Genomic DNA, 22482 nt, shown 5'->3' on the forward strand with positions numbered 1-22482 from the left:
ATATTATTCTAATTGTGCTCATTTTACAAATGGAGAAACTTGGACTGGGGGAAGTTAAGAAGCCATGATTCATGATCTGAATTCAAGTAGTTTGACATCTGTGCTCCCAACCATGATGTCATGCTGGCCCCTGGGAAGCAGAGCTATTCTAGGTGATCTTTTATCTCTATTTACTATTTCCTCCAACTTTTAAAAGGTATGAATAAATATCCCTCAACCTGGCCAACTGAAAGAATGAGAGGGAAGAATGGTGATGGTTATGAGAACTGCAAATATGTGAATAAAATTTGGAAGTACAACCAAAAAATCTTCACCACCAAATACCTATAAAGTAAACAGGCATGCTCATAACTCTGTTAGACATAACTATACTCATGCATGAATTCAACATGTACTCCCATCTCCCATGGGCCAGCCACTATAGGTGCTGGAACTCATGAGTTACATAATGGATAGTCCATGACCCACAGGCACTCATAATTTGGTGGAAGAAAAAGAAAGTCAAAAACCAAATGATGATGTTCATGTAAACATCAGTTAATAATAAGACTTTTAATAGCACCTTTCTCACTGCCCTATTGAGTCTTCATCACACAAATACATGAATTAGAATATCATGGTCTTGACAGATTGCCCTGTGGGTGAGATGTCCTAAGCCTATGCTTCCCCCTCCACTCTCCTTCCCAATGCTTAGTTTTAAAAGACCCTGGGTCTTTCTGTAAGAGCTGCCATCTACCAAGAGGCATACCTCATGAACAGTCAGCAAAAGACATATCCATATGTTCTCCAGCTCCTGTTCTAAAAGATACCATGGAGCAGTAGCTTTCCAAGCTGAGCAATCCCTGCCTTCATCCCAATAAGGAGTCAGGAAGTTGAAGGAATGAGACTCTGGACTCCCTACCCTGCTTAAAACAGATGAATTTCCTCTAGTAATTGGGATTTTACATAACCTTCCTTTGAAGAAATGACTCTGTAACTTAAAAAACATTTGAAAATCACTGTGGCAAATGCTAACAAGTTTGAGGAAATGAACTCTCTTTGTTTGAGACAGAGAGAGTATTGGAACTTTCCACCATTATAGTTCATGAATATTCAGAGACATAAACTAGAAAACTGAGTTGAAGGGGAATGGAGAGAGAATACTTCTAAAGATCTCAGTAAGTGGGAAATATCAGAAAGGGAGACAGAACATGGAAGACTCCTAACTCTGGGAAACGAACTAGGGGTGGTGGAAGGGGAGGAGGGTGGGGGGGTGGGGGTGACTGGGTGGCGGGCACTGAGGTGGGCACTTGACGGGATGAGCACTGGGTGTTATTCTGTATGTTGGCAAATTGAACACCAATAAAAAATAAATTAATTATTAAAAAAATAAAGATCTCAGTAGCTAAGAATATATCAAATAGAAGGGAAAGGAAGGAATCAAGAGAAAAGTTACCAACCAGGAGGAAGTCAGACTATATTTGGTCTAGAAAGAGGTTAGGACGAGAGGTGGATAGGGAAAGAGTAGAAGGAAATGAAGACTGGCACAAAAACAGACACATAGATCAATGGAACAGAATAGAGAACCCAGAAATGGACCCTCAACTTTATGGTCAACTAATATTCGATAAAGGAGGAAAGACTATCCACTGGAAGAAAGACAGTCTCTTCAATAAATGGTCCTGGGAAAATTGGACATCCACATGCAGAAGAATGAAACTAGACCACTCTCTTGCACCATACACAAAGATAAACTCAAAATGGATGAAAGATCTAAATGTGAGACAAGATTCCATCAAAATCCTAGAGGAGAACACAGGCAACACCCTTTTGGAACTCAGCCACAGGAACTTCTTGCAAGATACATCCACGAAGGCAAAAGAAACAAAAGCAAAAATGAACTATTGGGACTTCATCAAGATTAGAAGCTTTTGCACAGCAAAGGATACAGTCAACAAAACTCAAAGACAACCTACAGAATGGGAGAAGATATTTGCAAATGATGTATCAGATAAAGGGCTAGTTTCCAAAATCTATAAAGAACTTCTTAAACTCAACACCAAAGAAACAAACAATCCAATCATGAAATGGGCAAAAGACAGGAAGAGAAATCTCACAGAGGAAGACATAGACATGGCCAACATGCACATGAGAAAATGCTCCACATCACTGGCCATCAGGGAAATACAAATCAAAACCACAATGAGATACCACCTCACACCAGTGAGAATGGGGAAAATTAACAAGGCAGGTAACCACAAATGTTGGAGAGGATGCGGAGAAAAGGGAACCCTCTTGCACTGTTGGTGGGAATGTGAACTGGTGCAGCCACTCTGGAAAACTGTGTGGAGGTTCCTCAAAGAGTTAAAAATAGACCTGCCCTATGACCCAGCAATTGCACAGTTAGGGATTTACCCCAAAGATTCAGATGCAATGAAACGCTGGGACACCTGCACCCTGATGTTTCTAGCAGCAATGTCCACAATAGCCAATCTGTGGAAGGAGCCTCGGTGTCCATTGAAAGATGAATGGATAAAGAAGATGTGGTTTATGTATACAATGGAATATTACTCAGCCATTAGAAATGACAAATACCCACCATTTGCTTCAACGTGGATGGAACTGGAGGGTATTATGCTGAGTGAAGTAAGTCAATCAGAGAAGGACAAACATTATATGTTCTCATTCATTTGGGGAATATAAATAATCGTGAAAGGGAATATAAGGGAAGGGAGAAGAAATGTGTGGGAAATATCAGAAAGGGAGACAGAACATAAAGACTCCTAACTCTGGGAAATGAACTGGGGTAGTGGAAGGGGAGGAGGGCGGGGGGGGTGGGGGTGAATGGGTGGCGGGCACTGAGGGGGGCACTTGAAGGGATGAGCAATGGGTGTTATTCTGTATGTTGGTAAATTGAACACCAATAAAAAATAAATTTATTATAAAAAAAAAAAAGGAAATGAAGACACAGGTAGATTCATTGCCAGATAATGCTTAAGGCCTTGAAGCTTTGATGCTATTCTTCCAAGCAATACACTGTCACCAGCTACTCCAAAGGTTAGTCCTCCAGCTGGAAGCCACATTTGGGTGCACCTAAGGCTGTTCTCTGGCTTCAGAAATCAGGAGAAACTCTGAGAAGATATCTAAGTCCACCACTCCCTAGATCCATCCTCAATCTTAATAGACTACAGTAGACTTACTTTCAGCTCTGCATGAGCAGACATAATGTGACAAGAAGTACTTTATTTTTTTTTTAAGATTTTAGTTATTAATGAGAGACACACAGAGAGAGGGAGAGAAAGGGGGGGGGGGCAGAGACACAGGCAGAGGGAGAAGCAGGCTCCACGCAGGGAGCCTGACATGGGACTCGATCCCAGGTCTCCAGGATCAGGCCCTGGGCTGAAGGCAGCGCTAAACTGCTGAGCCACCGGGCTGCCTGACAATAAGTACTTTAGGGGCAATTGGGACCTGTTCTATAGAAAAGCAGTTATCAAGCCTTATTACATGAAGCTCATTTGGGAAGGTTTTTAGAAATCCAGATTCCCCAGTTCTGTTCTCAGAAAAATTCTGATTCAGTGGGCATGGGGTGAGGCTAAAAATCTATATTTTTAATAAATGCTCCAATGATTCTGATAAGGATCTGCCTCTGGGACCACACTTTGGGAACTCTCTCCCTGGAGAGGCCATGGTTTCTATACCAAAATCATTAACCAGATCCTCCTCTGGGAATGAGTAGTGCTGATAAACCCCAGTGGATCAAAACTGTTCACACAGGCTCCTGCTTCATACAGTCTTTTGTGGTTATTTTCATACATGAATTTCTCTCACGTTCTGAGATTAGCCCACCTGCAAACTCAAATGCCTCCCAACTATAGAATCACCTCTACACTGTTTGAATACTTATAACAAGACGAGGCTAAAAGTCTCAGCACATCCAGCTTTTCATCAGTCCCGGAGTAAGCAGCCTGTCCTTTCATCTCTGCTTTTAGCCCTTGGTAGCTATGTTATTACAAAACTCAATTTAGAATTTCACTCTCCAAACCAGAACTACAGACCTTGTTAGAGCATTCACAGAAGCTAGCCATAGAGCAAAGTGAGAAAAACACTTTCAATTCCCACTCTCTTGTTTCCAGTAGATTACAAATTTGTGAAGAAGTAAGCGGTAGAGATGAAACGTTCTGAGCTTTGTCTTGACCCAGGGGGTAATTACTTTGCAAAATATGAAGGAAAACAAAAACACTACTATACTCTTCTTAAAAGAAGAGAATAGATCTATCGGCTAAAATAAAATGAAATTATTTCTACAAGACCATGTTCCCGGGATCCCTGGGTGGCGCAGTGGTTTGGCGCCTGCCTTTGGCCCAGGGCGCGATCCTGGAGACCCGGGATCGAATCCCATGTCGGGCTCCCGGTGCATGGAGCCTGCTTCTCCCTCTGCCTGTGTCTCTGCCTCTCTCTCTCTCTCTCTCTCTCTCTCTGTGGCTATCATAAATAAATTTAAAAAAAAATTAAAAAAATTTAAAAAATAAAATAAAATCTTTAAAAAAAAAAAAAAAGACCATGTTCCCCCTCAATTATCATAAAAGGTCAACAAGGTGCCTTAAGTATCTTAGTTAGCCTTTCACACAGCTGGTCTAAGTCGGAAAGTCCAGGAAAGGTAGCCCGACTAAGATACTTGCTGCCAAAAGCGCCTTTGTTCCTTTAGTTAACAAGGTACTGTTTTAAAATTCAAATACCTTTAGTATATTTGAGAGTTAGTCTATCAGTCCTGCCTTAGTGTAAATTGACACTCAGCTTCTGATAAAAACTTTGAAAGACTAGGATTTCAGAATCAAGGAGCTTGATTTCACCAGCAAGGCTCTCTCTGAGACTTTGACCAAGAAATCAAATGATTTCTCTAGTTTCCCAGTTTGCCAACTAAGGGTTGGAAGAGGCTCCACCATACTTGTTACTTGCCTCCCTTCCCAGAATTAGGGGAAGTTCTCATTCCAGTGAGGCAGATCTGAGCAGGATATACTTTCCAGTCCGTCTCACCTTACCATTGTCATATTACTGATAATAGCTAGGTATAAAAGGCATGGGTATGAGCTTTCATGTACTCATTCTTTCCTTCAGATACTCCTGAAAAATACTGGTTTGTCCCCCATTTGCAAAAGATTTGCACCCTTCACTCTGATCCTCAAACCTGGCTTCCAGTAAAGCCACCTATTGTCAGAGGATTTCCTTTCTTTTATTTGCCAGCATGTGGGAGTAGAAAGCAGTACCTCAGATGTACCTTTTCACGTGTGGGTCAAGAGTAATGTAATCTTATGCTAATATTATTAATGATTTTTTGAGGCCTAGAGGAGTGGTACTCAAAATGTGATCTGGGAGCCCCCAAACCCTTTCAGAAGGTCTCTAAGGTCAAAATTAATTAAAAAAACCAAAACACTAAGTTGTATTTGCTTTTTTCATTCTCATTCTCTCAGAGGTTTACAGTGGAGTTTTTCAGCTATGACATGCCATGTAGTATAGCAACAGATGAATGAGCCAGCAGATATGAAAATCCAGCTGTCCTCAATTAAGCCAAACATTAAAAGAATTTGCAAAACTATAGAACAACATCACTCTTCTATTTCTTTTGTTTTTCAAAATGTAGTTATTTTTCATTAAAAGTATATAATTTATGTTTACGTATAATATGCTTACTGTTATTTTAGAATGAATAAATATTTTTTTCCATTTTAATTTCTAATACAGTAAAATATCAATAGATGTAACTCACATCTATTGTGAGCTCTTTGGGGTCCTCAATAATTTCTAAGGGTATAAATAGGTCCAAAAATTATAAGAACTGTAAGAGGCACATTACATATACTGTTATTCTTCAGAACAACCCTACAGGCAATTATGATCTTTATTTTATAGAAAATGAAACCAAGACGTAATGGAGTTAAATAATTTGCCCATAATCAAACCATCAGACACCAAAAACAATTATCTCTCCTTGTTCTCTGTTGTTGCTCTAATTAAAGCTGGCCTTGTGTTTGGCTTACTTATGAGACTGAATATACAAACTGACAATCGTGAACTACCAGAACTTGAGATAAAAAGCTTCTGCACAGCAAAAGAAACAGTCAACAAAACTAAAAGACAACCTACAGTGTGGGAGACAATATTTGCAAATGACATATCAGATAAAGGGCTAGTATCCAAGATCTATAAAGAACTTATTAAACTCAACAGCAAAGAAACAAACAATCCAATCATGAAATGGGCAAAAGACATGAACAGAAATTTCTCAAAGGAGACATACACATGGCCAACAAGCACATGAGAAAATACTCCACATCACTTGCCATCAGGGAAATACAGATCAAAACCACAATGAGATACCACCTCACACCAGTGAGAATGGTGAAAATTAACAAGACAGGAAACAACAAACGTTGGGGAGAATGTGGAGAAAGGGGAGCCCTCTTGCACTGATGGTGGGAATGCAAGCTGGTACAGCCACTCTGGAAAACTGTGTGGAGGTTCCTCAAAGAGTTAAAAATAGAGCTATCCTACAACCCCAAAGATACTGATGTATTGAAATGCCAGAACACCTGCACCCCAATGTTTATAGCAGCAATGTCCACAATAGCCAAACTGTGGAAGGAGCCTTGATGACCTTTGACAGATGAATGGATAAAGGAGATGTGGTCTATATACACAATGGAATATTACTCAGCCATTAGAAAGAATGAATACCCACCATTTGCTTTGACATGAATGGAACTGGAGGGTATTATGCTGAGTGAAGTAAGTCAATTAGAGAAGGACAATCATCATATGGTTTCACTCATACAGGGAATATAAGAAATCGTGAAAGGGATTATAAGGGAAAGGAGGGGAACTGAGTGGGAAAAATTAAAGAGGGAGAGAAACCATAAGAGACTCCTAACTCTGGGAAACAAACAAAGGGCTGGGTAAGGAAATGTGGGTGGGGGGATGAAGTAACTGAATGATGGGCACTGAGAAGAGCACTTGATGGGATGAGCACTGGGTGTTATACTATACGTTGGCAAATCGAACTTAAATAAAAACAAATGTAAAAAAAAAAACACCTGACAATAGAAGACCATATATAAAAATAGAATGTAGATCCACAACCCACAGCAGTCTGTCCAGGAAACAAATTCCCTTATGTCCAATAAGCAATCAAGGATGCCAGTCTGCTGTAAGTCAGATTTGCAGGGCCAGATTGCTACTTCTAGTGACAATCCAGGAAACTCAAAAATTTCTGTAACAATTGGCCCAAAAGGGTCAGGACTTAATCACTGACAGCTGCTCCCTACTTCTGACTTACGACCTTCAGAGAAAGCCAAACATGCATCTCTACCCAATCATAAAGGATGCCAAGTTTCTAGTTAGCCTGTCTACAATGTCCCCTGCCAATAGCCTCCAGTCAGGACATACGTGAAGACTTCCCTTTCCTCTACTAGAAAGCTTTTCCACTCCTTTGTCTGCCTTTCAGTTTCTGCCAAAATACAAGTAACCGTGGCTGACTCCCTGGCTACCTCAAACTCAATATAAATGGCCTTTGCTCTTCTCATTTCGTTGCTCTTTGTTTATCACCATACTTGCTGTGATACCATTATCCCGTGAGTCACCGGAAGATAGAAAGCATAGAAACCCTTGGTCCCTCTCCTCCAGGGTTGAGCACTTTGCACAACACATAGCAACCACTATGCCTGGTTCTTCACAACAAAGTCATACTGAGGACTGTCTCACTAAAACACAGTGGCTGCCTGGCTATGTGGCTATTCTCTCCACACTGTTCAGCCCAGGAGGGTTGTACCCACACAAACTCCCCACAAACACCAATTCCAAGACATTTGGGCTTCTCAGACCAAAGTAATATAAATAATAAACAAATACAAGTGGGTATTTATGAGAACTGCCATATTTATTTCCCAAGAAGGATATAAAAAGAAACCTACCATCTATCAGATAACCAAAAGAGTGGGAAAGAATTAAAACAAATAATAATACTTTAATGTTAGAGGTTTCATAAATTGAATAATTTAGTTTTATGAAAAAAAAAACACATTGCCTGGTTCTTCCTTTGGAGACACACGTGTTAGAGGTCAGCATGGATCACAGTTGCATTTGGGAGGGAACAAGCTTATGCAGCCTCACAGAATGGAAGGCCAACTCTGAATTCTTCAACTTGTGTAGCACATAGGTTTTCCTGGCCTCTCTGACTAAACCATACACCCCAATGGCTCTTGTTGCCCAAGTTCTCAAATCCTTTGTTTTGATTTCCTTTTTCAGAGGATACAGAAGCACCTCTGTTAGGATTAGATAATAGCCCTGAACTCACTGGTATTTTTTTCCCACACAGATACTCAGTTTTGAGTGACTATTAATGTATTTCCTTCTGAAGCAGACATTAATGGCCATATATGTGCTTACAGTGCCAACTCATTAGCAGTATCTTGAGTTTCAGTAGAATTATCCAATGAATGACCACTGGAACAATGAAGGAGGACCATGTGGACAGTGAAAGCAAAACAAAATAGAAGTTTGAAATGTACCATGTTACTCAAATTATCAGGAATATGAATATATGAAGACAATGCCGTATGACATCTATAATTTAAATTCTTAAAAATGTGCATTTAGGTTCTGCGCCTTCTTAATTAATAAATTATTTTATACAGAAAATATTGATCCAAATCTATCTTCTTCATTGTGCTAAATGTGTGCCTTTGCCTTCCCAGATCCTTGCTTTACCCAATGCCGTCTTACTCTGTGCTGTAGGGGACTAACTTCAGTGAAGCTCCTTTGCTGGCTACCCAGGAGACAGGGCTCAGCCAATGAGAGGCACAGGTAAAAGGTCAGAGGGCAGGAGGAATGAGAGATCTGAGCCTTTCTTCCCTTGGCCACTTTCCTGCTGAGCAACTGATTAGCAGGAGCAACTGATTGGCAGAGGCTGTGTCATTCAAAAAGACCAAGGCTCCAATCCACAGGGCCTCTTCAGCCTCTTCTACCTCTAGAACTTTGGCTCTTTTTGGTTCCCCTTCCCATCAGTCCAAGGGGTGGAAATAGCCCTGGGGTCTGCACTATCCCTTATTGCTTCCCTAAATCCTTTGTAAAATCAATAAACTCTCCTAAATTGCCCATTATGTTTCTCTCTCAAACCCTGTTGAAAACATTCACCCACTTCAACGCTTTTTACTTTTATGTCTCCACTGTATTTTTATTTTTAGTGTATACTCCAGTGCTTGCTTCGGCAGCACATACACTAAAATTTAGTGTATACTCTGTAACCCTGGCATATGATGCTTTAGAGACATTCTGAGATTGACTAAGTTGTTTTCAAAGATCGTAAACCTTTGGAAGGTGGAGACCTTGCCTTCCATTTCTTTGTGTCCATTAGCAGGTTGAGCAAAGTAATCTATATCAATTGATGCTTGCTATTTCTTTTAATTTGTTGGTTGGCTTATCACAGTGGTAATGCCCAGGACTAGCAAAGTTAGTGTTAGGAGAGCAAAAGTTGAAGGGGAAACAAGAACATCCCTAACTGAAAATAAGCACTTTCCAGCTTGAGAAATGCTGTGCTTTTTCCTTAAATCTGACTCAAGTAATAAATATGGAGTAATTAAATGCTTCATTTGCACCCAGATTTAAGCTGTGCTTATATAATGCCAGAATAACTGATCAGTTCAGTGTTTTTTGTTTTGTTTTTGTTCTTTTTAAATTTTTTTAAAGATTTTATTTATTTAATCATAAGAGAGTCCAGTGCTTTAAACAAATTAACAGAAAAATAACGGTGAGAGAGTTGGTGACAGATATAACCTATAGCTTAAATCACAAGTTGTCAGCATCACTAGGCAATATCCTGAAGATATTATACCCTTCTGTTTTAATAACAACTCTCCATGAATTCAAGAATTTATAATTGGTTTTGTTATAAGGAAGGGCATCAATTTCATGAGCACTTAAACAAGCTGTATGAGTTTGCCTTCTCTGTGCAGTTGATGACTCTAATCTAAATGTAGAGAAGGCTCTAAAATACCACAAAACACCTCCCCTAGGCATATCAAAATTCCTTCTGGGCTGGTGAGAGACTCTTCACCTTGTCAATCTGCTTGGGTATTTCATTACCATGTTAGAACACCAAATTAAGTTCTTCTGCCTATGTTGGAACTAAAAATTTATGGCTCAAAAAGCCCATTTGCAGTTACAGAAATTATGGAGTTAGACAAGTGAGGTCAATTCTGGTAAAATGCAGGTTGAGAGTAATAAAAATGGCCTCTTTATTGGGCACATACAATATAAATATAAAATAAAAATTGAGCATCAGGTAGTACTATGCTAAGAATTTTACAGACATCATCTTACTTAAATCTTTACAAAGACCATAAGCAAATTATTTCTATTTCCTCCAGTTTACAGATGGAAACACTGAGGCACAGAGAAGTTAATTAACTTGCCCAAGGCCACAATACCCATAAATCTTAGGACTAAAATTTGAACTCAGACAGCCTAGCTTCCATGCCCATTTTTAATAACAAAACCAGTAAATGATATTCATCTTAGGGGAATTTAGATACAAGAAAGTCTACAACAGACCTAAGGTTAAAGTAACACCAATGTGATCAGGCCAATTTAACATTTTGGTTCATAAATACATGGAGATAACAATACAGTAGCCAAGGGAGGCTTCTGAGAGGTCAGTGAGACTTTGCAGCAGCCTTGCACCAAAGCTCATGCATATCAATGAAAAGATTCTCTTACTGTCAACTCTGAACCACTGTGATAATCTCAAGTCATCTAATGACAAGGAACGTGATTTGTAAAATAATATAATTGAAGTAAAAAATATTAGAAGGCAAAGGAAAGCAACTAGAAACAGGAAAGGGTTCAATGTGATACTGAAGATAGAAAAACTATGTATAAAATGACCTAAGACTAGAGAAAATATCACTTGGGGTAATCACTGAGTGGAGCAGTCATCCCTGACGATTTTAAGTCCATCCCTAAAGGGCTCATGCTGGTAACCCTAAAAATCCAAGACAAATTGGCTTATCTTCCATGTTCTCCTAAGTAAATGTGCAACACAGAAAGATTTTCATTACAATGTTTAATTTGTTTAAAATTTTGGCAGTGTAAATATCCAATTATCTGGAAAGTTACTTATGCTGAACCTCCATTCTCTGCTACTAAATAAAGGTGGTATTTGGAGAGCAGCAGTCTTGGCTAGAAATCCCTGTAGGAACTGGAATGACTAGAGAATCACAAAAGATAACAATCTGGTGGTGATATATGGTCATGATACATTTGTGGAAAAAGTTTACTTCACTGATTATGGCTACTTCCTGATTTTCTTTCTTTCTTTTTCTTTTTTTTTTTTTTTTAAATCAGAAAGTTAAAACGTTCAAAGTTAGTCTAAAAGCAATGGGAAAAGCTACATGGTCAGCAGGAAATTTTTTAATCTCTCTGAATTGTGGTTTCTTCCTATGTTTAAAAAAAAATCTTTTTTTTTTTTTAAGATTTTATTTATTTATTGGTGAGAGGCACAGAGAGAAACTCAGAGACATAGGCAGATGGAGAAGCAGGCTCCCTGCAGGAAGCCAGATATGGGACTAGATCCCAGGTCTCCAGGATCATGCCCTGAGCCAAAGGCAGACACTCAACCGCTGAGCCATCCAGGCGCCCCTATTTAAAAAGATCTATACTAATACCAACATTTCAAGGTTGTCATAAACCTTAAAAATAAAATGTGCTCGGTGGCTTGCCCAGAGCAAAGCCTCAAAAATGGCACTTCTAGAGAAAGGGTGTAATGGAATGGGTTAAGAGAAAAGTCTCCAAAGCTAGGTGGCTCACACAGAGATCTGCTAACTGCTTCTTAGATGTGAGACCTTGAGTTATTTACACGCTTTGTGCCTCAGTTTCCTCATCTGCAAACTGAAAATAAGAATAGCATCTGTCTCGTAGGTTTTGGTGAGGATAATAGGACTTAGCACCCATAAACACGTTGAGCTGCATCTGGCACAATAAGGATCACTGAATGGCAATTGCCCCAAGAATCTTGTGTTCTGTCCCAATGTCCCTTCTCTATCCTACTGCTTCCACACACCAGTGCCCACACACTCTCACTGTAAGTTCCTCTCTTGCACTAGTTCTAACTTCTTCTTAGCAGCTGCATGTGTCTTTTAGTCCCTCCAGGCATGCAGGTACAATTTCTGCAAAAGCAGCAGTGAACTGCCATGAAGATGACTGAAGGTGAAGCTCTAGGTTCCTTCCAAGGGGCGCCTAAATGGGTTTACACAGTCATCTTATTTTTTATATTTTTGCATTTGTATAAAAGTAATGCATTTGTATATCTTGTTCTTTAAAGAAGACTGTCAAACTATAAATGCTATGGGCTCCAATAATCTAAATCCACATCTGCTTAAGGGACGGCAATATGGGATAACAGTCAAGATCTGACAATGAGTAAGTAACAAACACTCTATATGAAGCTATGATGGGGAAAAAAAAACAGAAAACAAAAACTCCCACTTTTGAAATGAGGGCAGGGGAGGGAGAGGGGGGAATGGGGAAGAGGGGAGGAGGAGAATAAGAACACTGATATCTCTTTTCTTCAAAATTCAGCTCCTTCTCACCCTTTGGTCTCAGTTCCATTAGCTCATATAAGCCCTCCTTGATCATCCAACAGAAACAAGCTTCCCCACCCTTATTGCTATCTTTCATTTATTTGAGGACTCTGATTACTTATCCACAGCACCACTACAATTTAGATTTTCTGAGTATTTACTTTCAATCTCCAGTTCCTTCAGGGTCTGGCCCATAGGATGAACTCAATAAATGTTGATTGAGTGAACGAATGAGTGAATCAGTGAACATATAATTCTACTTCAATTGTCAGTTCATGTCTCAGAGGCAAATGCCCTTGGGAAGCCTTCCCAAAGTCCCCAAGCCTGGGTTAGGCTTCTTTCCTGTGTATCCTGTGGTTACACCTCTAGGGCATTTTTCATAGCAAATGGAATTCTCTCTTCATTCTCTACCTCCCCATCTGATGCTTGGCTCCTATGGCAGACCCTTGTGTATCCTTTACCATCATGTCCCTAGCACCTAGCACAAGGCCTACCACATAGTAGGCACCCAACAGATGTCTGAATTGATTAAATTATTTGACTGAGCACGAAAGTCTGCAGGTTGGTATATTATTTTTAAGAAAGAAGAAAATTGCCATTTGTGCCTGGTATTGAACAATCACAAGTATTTGTTATGGCACATATTTAGCAGGGAAGGGGTAGGTGCTTTCTTTCGTTTCTCAAGTGAATAAATGAGGCTCAGAGAAGTTAGGGGTTGAGGTCACAGATAGTGAGATCAGAGTCAGCACATGAACCCCAAACTGTCAAGAGTCTGAGGTTCCTGCTCCTGCTGCTGGGTCACTCTACCCCTTGGGGACAGTCACTTAATGACCAAAGTGACATTTGTTGACCTATCATCCCACACAGCTCATAATCTCCACTGGGCCAGGAACAGTCTTTATCATTCCTCCTATTTTGTCAATGTTAAGAAAGTGGCTTCAAAACGGTGGAATTGCAGGAGCTGCTGATTTCAGCTGCCTGAGGGAGTGAATGTTATCATGCATCTTGACATTTCGCACACAAGCATCAACTTCCTCTCAGGAGTGAAACCCAATATTGCCTTTCTCAATCTCTCAGGGAAAACAGATGCTAAGTTAGAAGACATGTGAAGAGGGAAAAGAACCTAGAAATGACAGTACCGGAAATGTTCTTGGCAGCTGCCACTGGCTTCAGTGGTTCTCTTAGGGAATTTACCTGGGCAGAAAATGTTGGCTCCTTATAAACAGATGAAAGAATCTGAACACCATCTTGAAATCAGTGAGCAGGGTGATTAGACTAAATGAGCAGAGACTACAGGTAGAAATATTTTCCTATTCCATTTTACTCAGACTCTTCCTTCTATACACTCTTCTTTATATGCACGTTTCCCAACAGTGGAAACAGACATTCCAGAAATGCACAGGAAGAAGCTGGTTGAACGTGTTTCAAACCCTCTTGCTGTGTACATCTATGTGTTTTAAACATAGATAATGCACAACCCACTCACACTGGTGGATAGTAAGTTAAAAGCAAAACAACTGACTTTTTTCTGTAACTATAAATAATTTCTTGGAACAGGTAATGAAGACACAGGGAAAAATATGGAAAAATATAAAAAAATATGGAACCATTATATACTGCAGGAAAAGTACTTGGTAAGGATTAACATACGTGGGATTTCAGATTGGTTAACCTAAAGATCTCAAAGAAATCACTTGGTCTGCCTGGACCTCATTGATACCATGCAGTCAAGGATGCATGGGCTTTGGATTCAGTGCCCTGGTTGGAATCCTGCCTCTAACACATGCTAGCTATGACTTTGGCAAATTCCTTTATCTTTCTGATTCTCTGTTTCTTCATCTATAAAATAAGGCTAACAATATCACCTTCCTTCACAGGGAAAATTAATTCTAAAAGGTATATAAACATACAGTGCTTACTCTGTGGGTCAAAACTGGGTTCAAGAAATCATGCTTTATCAATCATATCCTCAAATGAGGGGTTAAGCCAGAACGCATTGTAAGATCTCTTCCTGACTCTATTTTCTAGGTCTTCAAATACTCAGGTCCAGAAATGTATGGAGCCTGTGGCAAGAGTATTTGAAATCACAAGCATTTGTCAGAGTATCAATGACAGAAAGTCAACAACAGAAGCTACCCAGGGGCTCCAAGAACCTGCCTTCTGCCTTCTGTATCAAGCATGTCTTTCATTTTTCTGGATTCTTATTTTTTGACACTGGGACTGCCCCCACCCCCACCCCCCAGAGCTGGCCAACTCCTAGAGACATTAAACAACTCACTAGCAGCTCAGTTTTCAAATGTAAATGAATGAATCCAGAGCACACACCTCCAATCACCTCCCTTACAGGACTCTTGGCTTTGGGTCACTTTCCACCTGCCCCCAATCACCCCAGGGCTTGATACCAGAAACCATATGCCCCCAGGGTCTGCCAAAATTCTTCAAACTAGCAATCTGTTCAGGCCACAGAAACCACAAGAGAGGGTCTCGTCAAACACTCCCTGAACAACCTCCTGACCTACCCTGGTGATTCCCGCCTTCCTTTTGTGCAACGCTTCCCGAGCCCTGCTTCCTTCTCTTGAATATACTCGTGCATCCATGAGTATTAACAAACTATCTTTTCAAGGGCAGTTGTCTCCTGATCTGTTGGCCTTGCCATACTAAAGAATAATAAAACCTATATTTTAAAACACTGTCTTCCTTCATACCTCCCCTAGGGAAGTAGGACTTATATCCTCTGGGTTTACTATTCCATCTCTTGTGTTAGATTCTGACTTGTTACTCCCTACATACATGGTTACTATACAGAATCAGAATCCCCTTTACTTGCATGTGGTCCAGCAGCATGCATTTGACAAACAGATAGCACTTCTGTGAAAAGGAAAAGGCACCCATTAGGGAGAACATAAAGCTCAACAAGTGGCACTCCAGTTAGAGAACAGCCCCACTTGACCCTATGGCTGTGCCCTTGACCACTCTACAATGTGTATCTGTGTGTGGAAGCCCTGGACTCAGAACATGCGGAGAATCAGTTTCCAATCAACTCAACCTGGCCAGAGCTTCAGAAATGAATTAAGGAGGAAGAGGGGAAATGAGACAAAGGAAGCCAAAAGATAAGGAGTCATAAAGGAAAAGGCAAACAGTAAATTCCTCTGTCCTCCTGCCTACCTGTCTCAGGCCCACTAAAAATCTATATGACCTACTTAAGCTATGGCTTTTTCAAGTTAAGTCTTCATTAGTTAGAGTCAACTCTGATTTTTGGACTTAAATAATGCAGACCCAACTGAAAAAGGACACCCACGTGCTTTCTTTAATCAAGGGAAGTTGCCATTTATTTAGGGGAACTGCACTGTCAAGTCTGGCTATCTATACAGTCTAATTTTAATAAGTGCCAACACTTTTTGCTTTGCAAATAGCTATAAGCCTCAATGCTCTCATACCAGTAATCTAGATACTAAAAATAAATACAGGTAATATTCTTCTTAGTAACTGATGCTCTATTATTTTTCAATCTTCTCATTCGGAAAACATCCACTCTACATAGCCTTTCTTAAAGCTAAATGATGTTTAAAATTAGAAGCAAAATTATACAGACCCCAGCTGTGAAATATTTTCTCCAATTAAAGTGAAAAACCATGCTAAACCTCTCTCTAATATATTCGTAATAGCATTAAATGGACACACACAAATATAAAAGAATCAGACTAAATACTTGGAATCTCTAACATTTTGAAAATTTTTGATTTGAGAATCATAAAAATGATAATAAAATGAAAATGCAATGAGAAATGTTAATTTAGTAAAGGATAAAGGGATTAACAAATATAATAATGAAATACAAAGCTTGTAAGTACAATGAACAATGATATCTCTCTAAACAAGTTTATTGCAAGGCAGTAATGAGCTTCCACAGAGAGGAGGTGTAACATGTCCGAGAAGAAATGTCAATGGTTTCTAGCAGCTGTTAAAAATGCCTTATTTGAATGTGGACTATTAAAAATCCATATGTAATCCAGTTTATGGACTCAGAAAAGCGCTATGCAGCACATGCAAAAAATAAACCACTGAAAGGAAAACAGGGGAGCCTTCTTACCCAGGCTCTTTCTCCTGACATAGTAGAAATACTACTTGAAATCTGGCTTCAGATTTGATGTTTCCTGTGCCTGGTGGTTGCCACTGGCAACCAAGCAGGTTTATCACAGTGGTTATAACATAGCACTTACCTTAAAAGTGAACTAGTATACTAGCAATCAGACTGGCTCAACCAGCAGGAGACCTGCTCTGGCATTAACTGTAAGGTAAGGCCAAATATTTAACCTCTCTATGTCTTAGTTTCCTAACCTGGAAATAGTCCTATTCATGGACAGTTTAAAACTGATAAAGTGGGATCCCTGGGTGGCGCAGTGGTTTGGCGCCTGCCTTTGGCCCGGGGTGCGATCCTGAAGACCCGGGATTGAATCCCACGTCAGGCTCCCTGCATGGAGCCTGCTTCTCCCTCTGCCTGTGTCTCTGCCTCTCTGTCTCTCTCTGTGTGACTATCATGAATAAATAAATAAAATCTTTAAAAAAATAAATAAATAAAAATAAAACTGATAAAGTAATTTGAATCATATCAACAACCTCAGGCTGTCTGGGTAAACATAAGGAATTTTCAGCCCCCACCCTCTGACCTCTGGGAGGGGAGAGGTCCTAGAGACTGAGTTAATCACCAATAGCCAATGATCTAATCAACAATGCTATGTAACAGATGCTCCATAAATATCCTAAAGGATGAGATTTGGAGAGTTAGTGAACACATCAAGGGTCTGGGACTATGGCATGCTCAGAGAGAGCATGGAAGCTGTGTCTACACAGCTGCTTGAAACTGCCCAATTCTTCTCTTCTGTTTGGCTGTTTCTGAGTTCTATTCTTTACAATAAAAAGGTAATTGGAAAAGAACTGTTTTTCCTGAGTTCTGTGAGCTATTCTAACAAATTATTGACTCTGAGAGATAGAGTAATGGGAACTCCCAATTTACAGCCTGTAGGTCAGAAGTAAGGTAACCCAGACTTGAGACTGGTGTCTGAAGCAAGATAGAGAACAGTGTGGCAGAATGGAGCCCCTTAACTCTGGGTTCTGTGCTAACTCCATGTAGTTAGTATCGGAATTAAATTAAATTGTAGGACAGCTAGTTGGTGTCCATAGAAAGATGAAGAATTGGTCTAGGAAATGCACACATTTGGCATCAAGTATCATAAAAATAAGCAGACTGTGTAGAATAGGCTAAGACAATTGTAGACTTCAGAATGAATTAGTTACAAATTAACATAAGTACATAAAAATACCAAAAGCTGGGGAAAATAGTTAATTGGTTATTAAAATCTGTGAGATAAAAAAATCATCGATGCCAAATATATTCCCAAATAAATTATTTGTTGATGTTCTTAAATAATCAAAACTGTACACAACTAAATATTTTCTAATACATGACAACAGAAAGCAAGGATCCCTAGAATTACTGTAGGTACACCTATACTTAGGAATACCACCTACTACTCTTTATCCTTTCTTCCTTGGCATGACTCAATTCATTAAAATAGACAGCTTTTCAAAATTTTCCTCTACATCCCAGAATACATCATTTAAGATTGCTATCTTCACCAAAACACCACCTATTCAGGAAGGCTTCTTAATTATGGCAGCTTAATAAAGGGGAATAAGCCCAAGCATTAGGATCTGACAGATCCATCCTGGAATTAGTCTCTCATCATGCATGACCTTGGGCTAAACTTGTCCCACCCTCAGATTTCTCAACTAAAATAAGAATAATAATAATAAATGCAAAGTTGGATTGTTGTGGGAATTAGAGCTAAAGCAAGGATAATGCCTGGCATATGGTAGATGTTCAAGAAACACTAGTTATATATAGTACTTATAGAGCTGGTATTTGCTTAAGTATATAATTACTCCATGAATATTAATTTCTTTTTCCAACTATACTGTAAGTTCAATGAACACAAAATCTTTTTTCTTTTTTAAGGTTTTATTTATTCATGAGAGACACACAGAGAGAGAGACAGAAGCAGAGACATAGGCAGAGAGAGAAGCAGGCTCCTCACAGGGAGCCCAAAATGGGACTTGATCCCAGGTCCCCGGGATCCAGCCCTGAGCCAAAGGCAGATGCTCAACCACTGAGCCACCCAGGCATCCCGAACACAAAATCGTTTTATAGTACTTCTTTTGAATGTTTCACAGTCTACTAGACCAGTTGGTATATAACCAGTTGGGTAACATAAAACCTAGTTTCACACCCCTAGAATCATAGGTGCATTAAGAGTTCCTGATAATCGGCAAGAGGAAGAGATGAGACTGCTTTAATTGCAAAGATAATGGTGGCCATCAAACAACTGTTGTGACTAAGGAGAGGGCAACATGAAAGATTCCTGATTGGCTGACATCTGAAGGCATGTAGGTATCCATGGAACGGGAGAATGGAAGCCCTTGAATGAAGTCTTAGGCTGAACCAAACTCTGAAGAGAGTTGAAGGAATTTGGAGTTTGGAAGAAGGGTGGATTATGGTGATTACAGACAATTTTTTTTAATTTTTTAATTTATTTGTGATAGTCACAGAGAGAGAGAGAGAGAGAGAGAGAGAGGCAGAGACACAGGCAGAGGGAGAAGCAGGCTCCATGCACCGGGAGCCCGATGTGGGATTTGATCCCGGGTCTCCAGGATGGCGCCCTGGGCCAAAGGCAGGCGCTAAACCACTGCGCCACCCAGGGATCCCGATTAAAGACAATTTTAAAGAGAGTTAGATGCCAGGGCTTCTTTTGTTAAAAAAAAAAAAAATGGCTTGAGGAGGTATGAGAGTAGAGGCAGCTCAAAGATCTGAGTTAGGCTTAGAGTGGCTCAAAGCAGATGAACTTTCATCCAAGAGTAAGACCCACACAAAAGTAACTTCATTTTCAACCCCCCAAGAAACATCAATGAATCTGGCCTGGTCTGGTAGTAGTGTTAAGTGTTTTGAAGAAAATATTTTTATAAATATTAAATACTTTATAATTCTCAAAAAATCGTTTATATTATTTGAAATATATCTGTTTTACATTAAGAGCAGATAATATGTGCTTCTACATTTCCATCGAAAGCCTAGATTGAGAAGTTGCTAGAGATATCTAGATTGATTTATTAATACACCATACCAGTATTTCCCCTAAACGATAACAACAACCATCTTTAAGCATCTATAATGTATAAAGCAGTGAAGAGAAACTAGGAGCTGTCAACCAAAGCAATGACTGTTCTTTCAGTAGCAGAAAAAAACAAACAACAGAAAAAAAAAACATGGTCAGAGAAATGAGAGATGTGCGGTTACAAAATTAATTTTATTTTCAATTTACCAAAGCTCCTCAGAGTTAAGGGGCCTTTTTTAAGCCTGAATATGAAATTTTATCTTGATATGACAGTGGGTTGCCTAAAGCTCAAAAGGAAGAGAATGAACCAGGACCCAAATGTAAAGCAATGAACAGGGCAGCCCCGGTGGCCCAACGGTTTAGCAACACCTGCAGCCCAGGGCGTGATCCTGGAGACCCTGGATCGAGTCCCGCGTCAGGTTCTCTGCATGTGGTGCCTGCTTCTCCCTCTGCTTGTATCTCTGCCTCTCTCTCTCTCTCTCTCTCTCTCTCTCTCTGTCTCAATAAATAAATAAAGTCTTAAAAAAAAAAAAAGTAAAGCAATGAACACAGCTCTTTCTGTCTCCATAGACAGAACTGTGTGTTTAAGTTCTAAAGAGGGAGTCTCAATGACTTTGGGGCCTGGAAGAGTAGTGAAGGGGCCTGGGACTACTTTTCCAAGCTCTTACACCAGTTCTAATTAGAGTTGGAAGACTCCAGAGTTAAAATAAGTAAAATAATAAGAGTCTATATTGTAAGCTGCCTAAAAGTGTATCTGTCTGCATACATACCTATGTCTTCAAATTTACTCCTAAGAGCTTTAAGAGACTTAAAGATCACTTAGTTTACACAGATATTTAAATAAAGTGTTATTTATTTTTTTAAAAGTGAGGTGCTGCACTCTGGGATTTATCTTTCTTTCAACTCTCCATATTTGAGGAAGGAGATTTATCACCAGTCCTACAGATCAACCCGGGGGGGGGGGGCACAAAATGGTAGTAGACACCAGAAATGTCTCAGAAGACAGAAAACACCTGTTGGGAGGAAATGCGAGTTTATAGCTCAAGTCAATTTGAGTGGCAGAGGCACAAATGGACAGGAAAAAGGGGCCAAAACTTACTGTGGAAAAGTTCCACACCATTCTGCCCATATATCACACGATAAACAAAAAGGGTTTACTACATAATTCTCTCTTGGTATGACTAATTTTCACCTCATTCTTCCATTACCTTGAACCTGTTAACTCACACATATTTTTCTTCTGTTTCTCACTTACTATTCTCCTAATTATCTCCCTAATTCTTTAACTTAAAGAAATTTTGATCTTCTGCAGCAGTGGGAAGAGGCAGAAAGTTAGCCAAATGGTCTCAAAACTTATTGAGAAACCTTCTGCATAGATGAAAACCTTGTCTAAATATTTTATTTCATTTGTTTTGTTTTGTTTGTGTGCTTAAACATAACTCATAGAACTGAGAAAACAAAGTCTGTGGAGTATAAATAGACCATGTTCCAAGTTTTATCTGGGGCTTTTTATAGAGACCAAACCTAAGTTTTCCCTATATATGGTAATTTACCTTCTTCTTTATAACGCCCTGGACAGGACTCTTCCTATAACCTAAAAGGCTAGATTCACTTTGCCTATTTTGTAGATTACAAAAGTGGCATTGAGGTTTGCACAGATTGTTCAAGGTCATACAGATGATAAAAGCAGAGCCTGGCTTCTCGCAGAGTTCCTCCTACCACCAACACAACACATATTTGGATTTTCTTTCTTCTGAAGACTCTAGGAAGTATGACTTGACAACAAGGCATAATTCTGTCTCCATACCTTAAAGAGACATCACTCTACTGTCTTTGAAACAGAATTTTCTACGCAAAGAACCTGGAAATGGAGCCTGTGGACCCCATGGGGACAGAACAAGGCAGAAAGCATTTCCCTTACATACATTTATGTTCAATGCCCTAGACTGAAGTACATTGTCATTTCAAAGTCACTTACCCAAATCTGAAGCTTGATTCTCTTTTCATTTTTGAATACAGTTTTTACTTTGAAATCGATCCCAACTGTGCTGACGAATGCAGATGTAAAAGAGTCATCCGCATAGCGGAACAGGAAAGATGTTTTCCCCACACTGCTATTGCCAATGATGAGCAGCTTGAACATGTAGTCAAAGTTCTGATCAGAGGAGTCTTTCTGGCCATACCTGGCATCTTGGGAAGAGGCCATCTGTGGTTAAAAGAGAGAGAGAATGTGAGACATGTGGATCAGTCTTCCATTTGATATGAAGTTAGCAGCACACTCATTATTGGCCCTGCCAGAAACAGATGTCAGACCACTCAGGAGACCAGTTGAGAATCCTCCCCAGTTTTCCTCTGATGATGGTATCCATGGCAATAATTCCCTGCTGGAAGACAGAACAGCAAATCTTACAGCTCTTTCCAGCTGTGTTGGTGTTTGTCACTGCTCAGCATTCAGAACCAATCAAAGACACCAAAGGAGACATCTATAAGGGTTACATGAAAAGCAAGATATAAGGAACTGGCTAGAGCATGTGGGCTCTGAAACTTTATAATCCCAGTGATGGACACACCAAAATGGCTAGGCAGTAGAGTGTTTCTTACTGAATTATCTAAATATTAGAGTCTCTCTTATTTCCTAGGAAAGTGCACCCGAAGTGTGTATCCAGTTCATCTATCAACATCACATTAAACCAACATGCCAAAAT

At 39.7% G+C, this 22482-nt stretch overlaps 1 protein-coding gene across 1 annotated transcript in view; it reads right to left on the bottom strand.

The window, feature by feature from the left end:
- The window catches only part of RAB3C (RAB3C, member RAS oncogene family), a 249362-nt gene extending 227364 nt beyond the window's left edge, over positions 1-21998 (bottom strand). The window contains exon 1 of the mRNA XM_055331047.1: positions 21756-21998. Within this exon, the coding sequence (XP_055187022.1) occupies positions 21756-21983 (228 nt within the window). The 5' untranslated portion in view covers positions 21984-21998. The remainder of the gene's footprint in view (positions 1-21755) is intronic.
- Positions 21999-22482: the final 484 nt, after the last annotated feature.

The sequence above is a fragment of the Nyctereutes procyonoides genome, unplaced genomic scaffold (genome assembly GCF_905146905.1).
Source record: "Nyctereutes procyonoides isolate TBG_1078 unplaced genomic scaffold, NYPRO_anot_genome, whole genome shotgun sequence".
Taxonomy (NCBI): domain Eukaryota; kingdom Metazoa; phylum Chordata; class Mammalia; order Carnivora; family Canidae; genus Nyctereutes; species Nyctereutes procyonoides.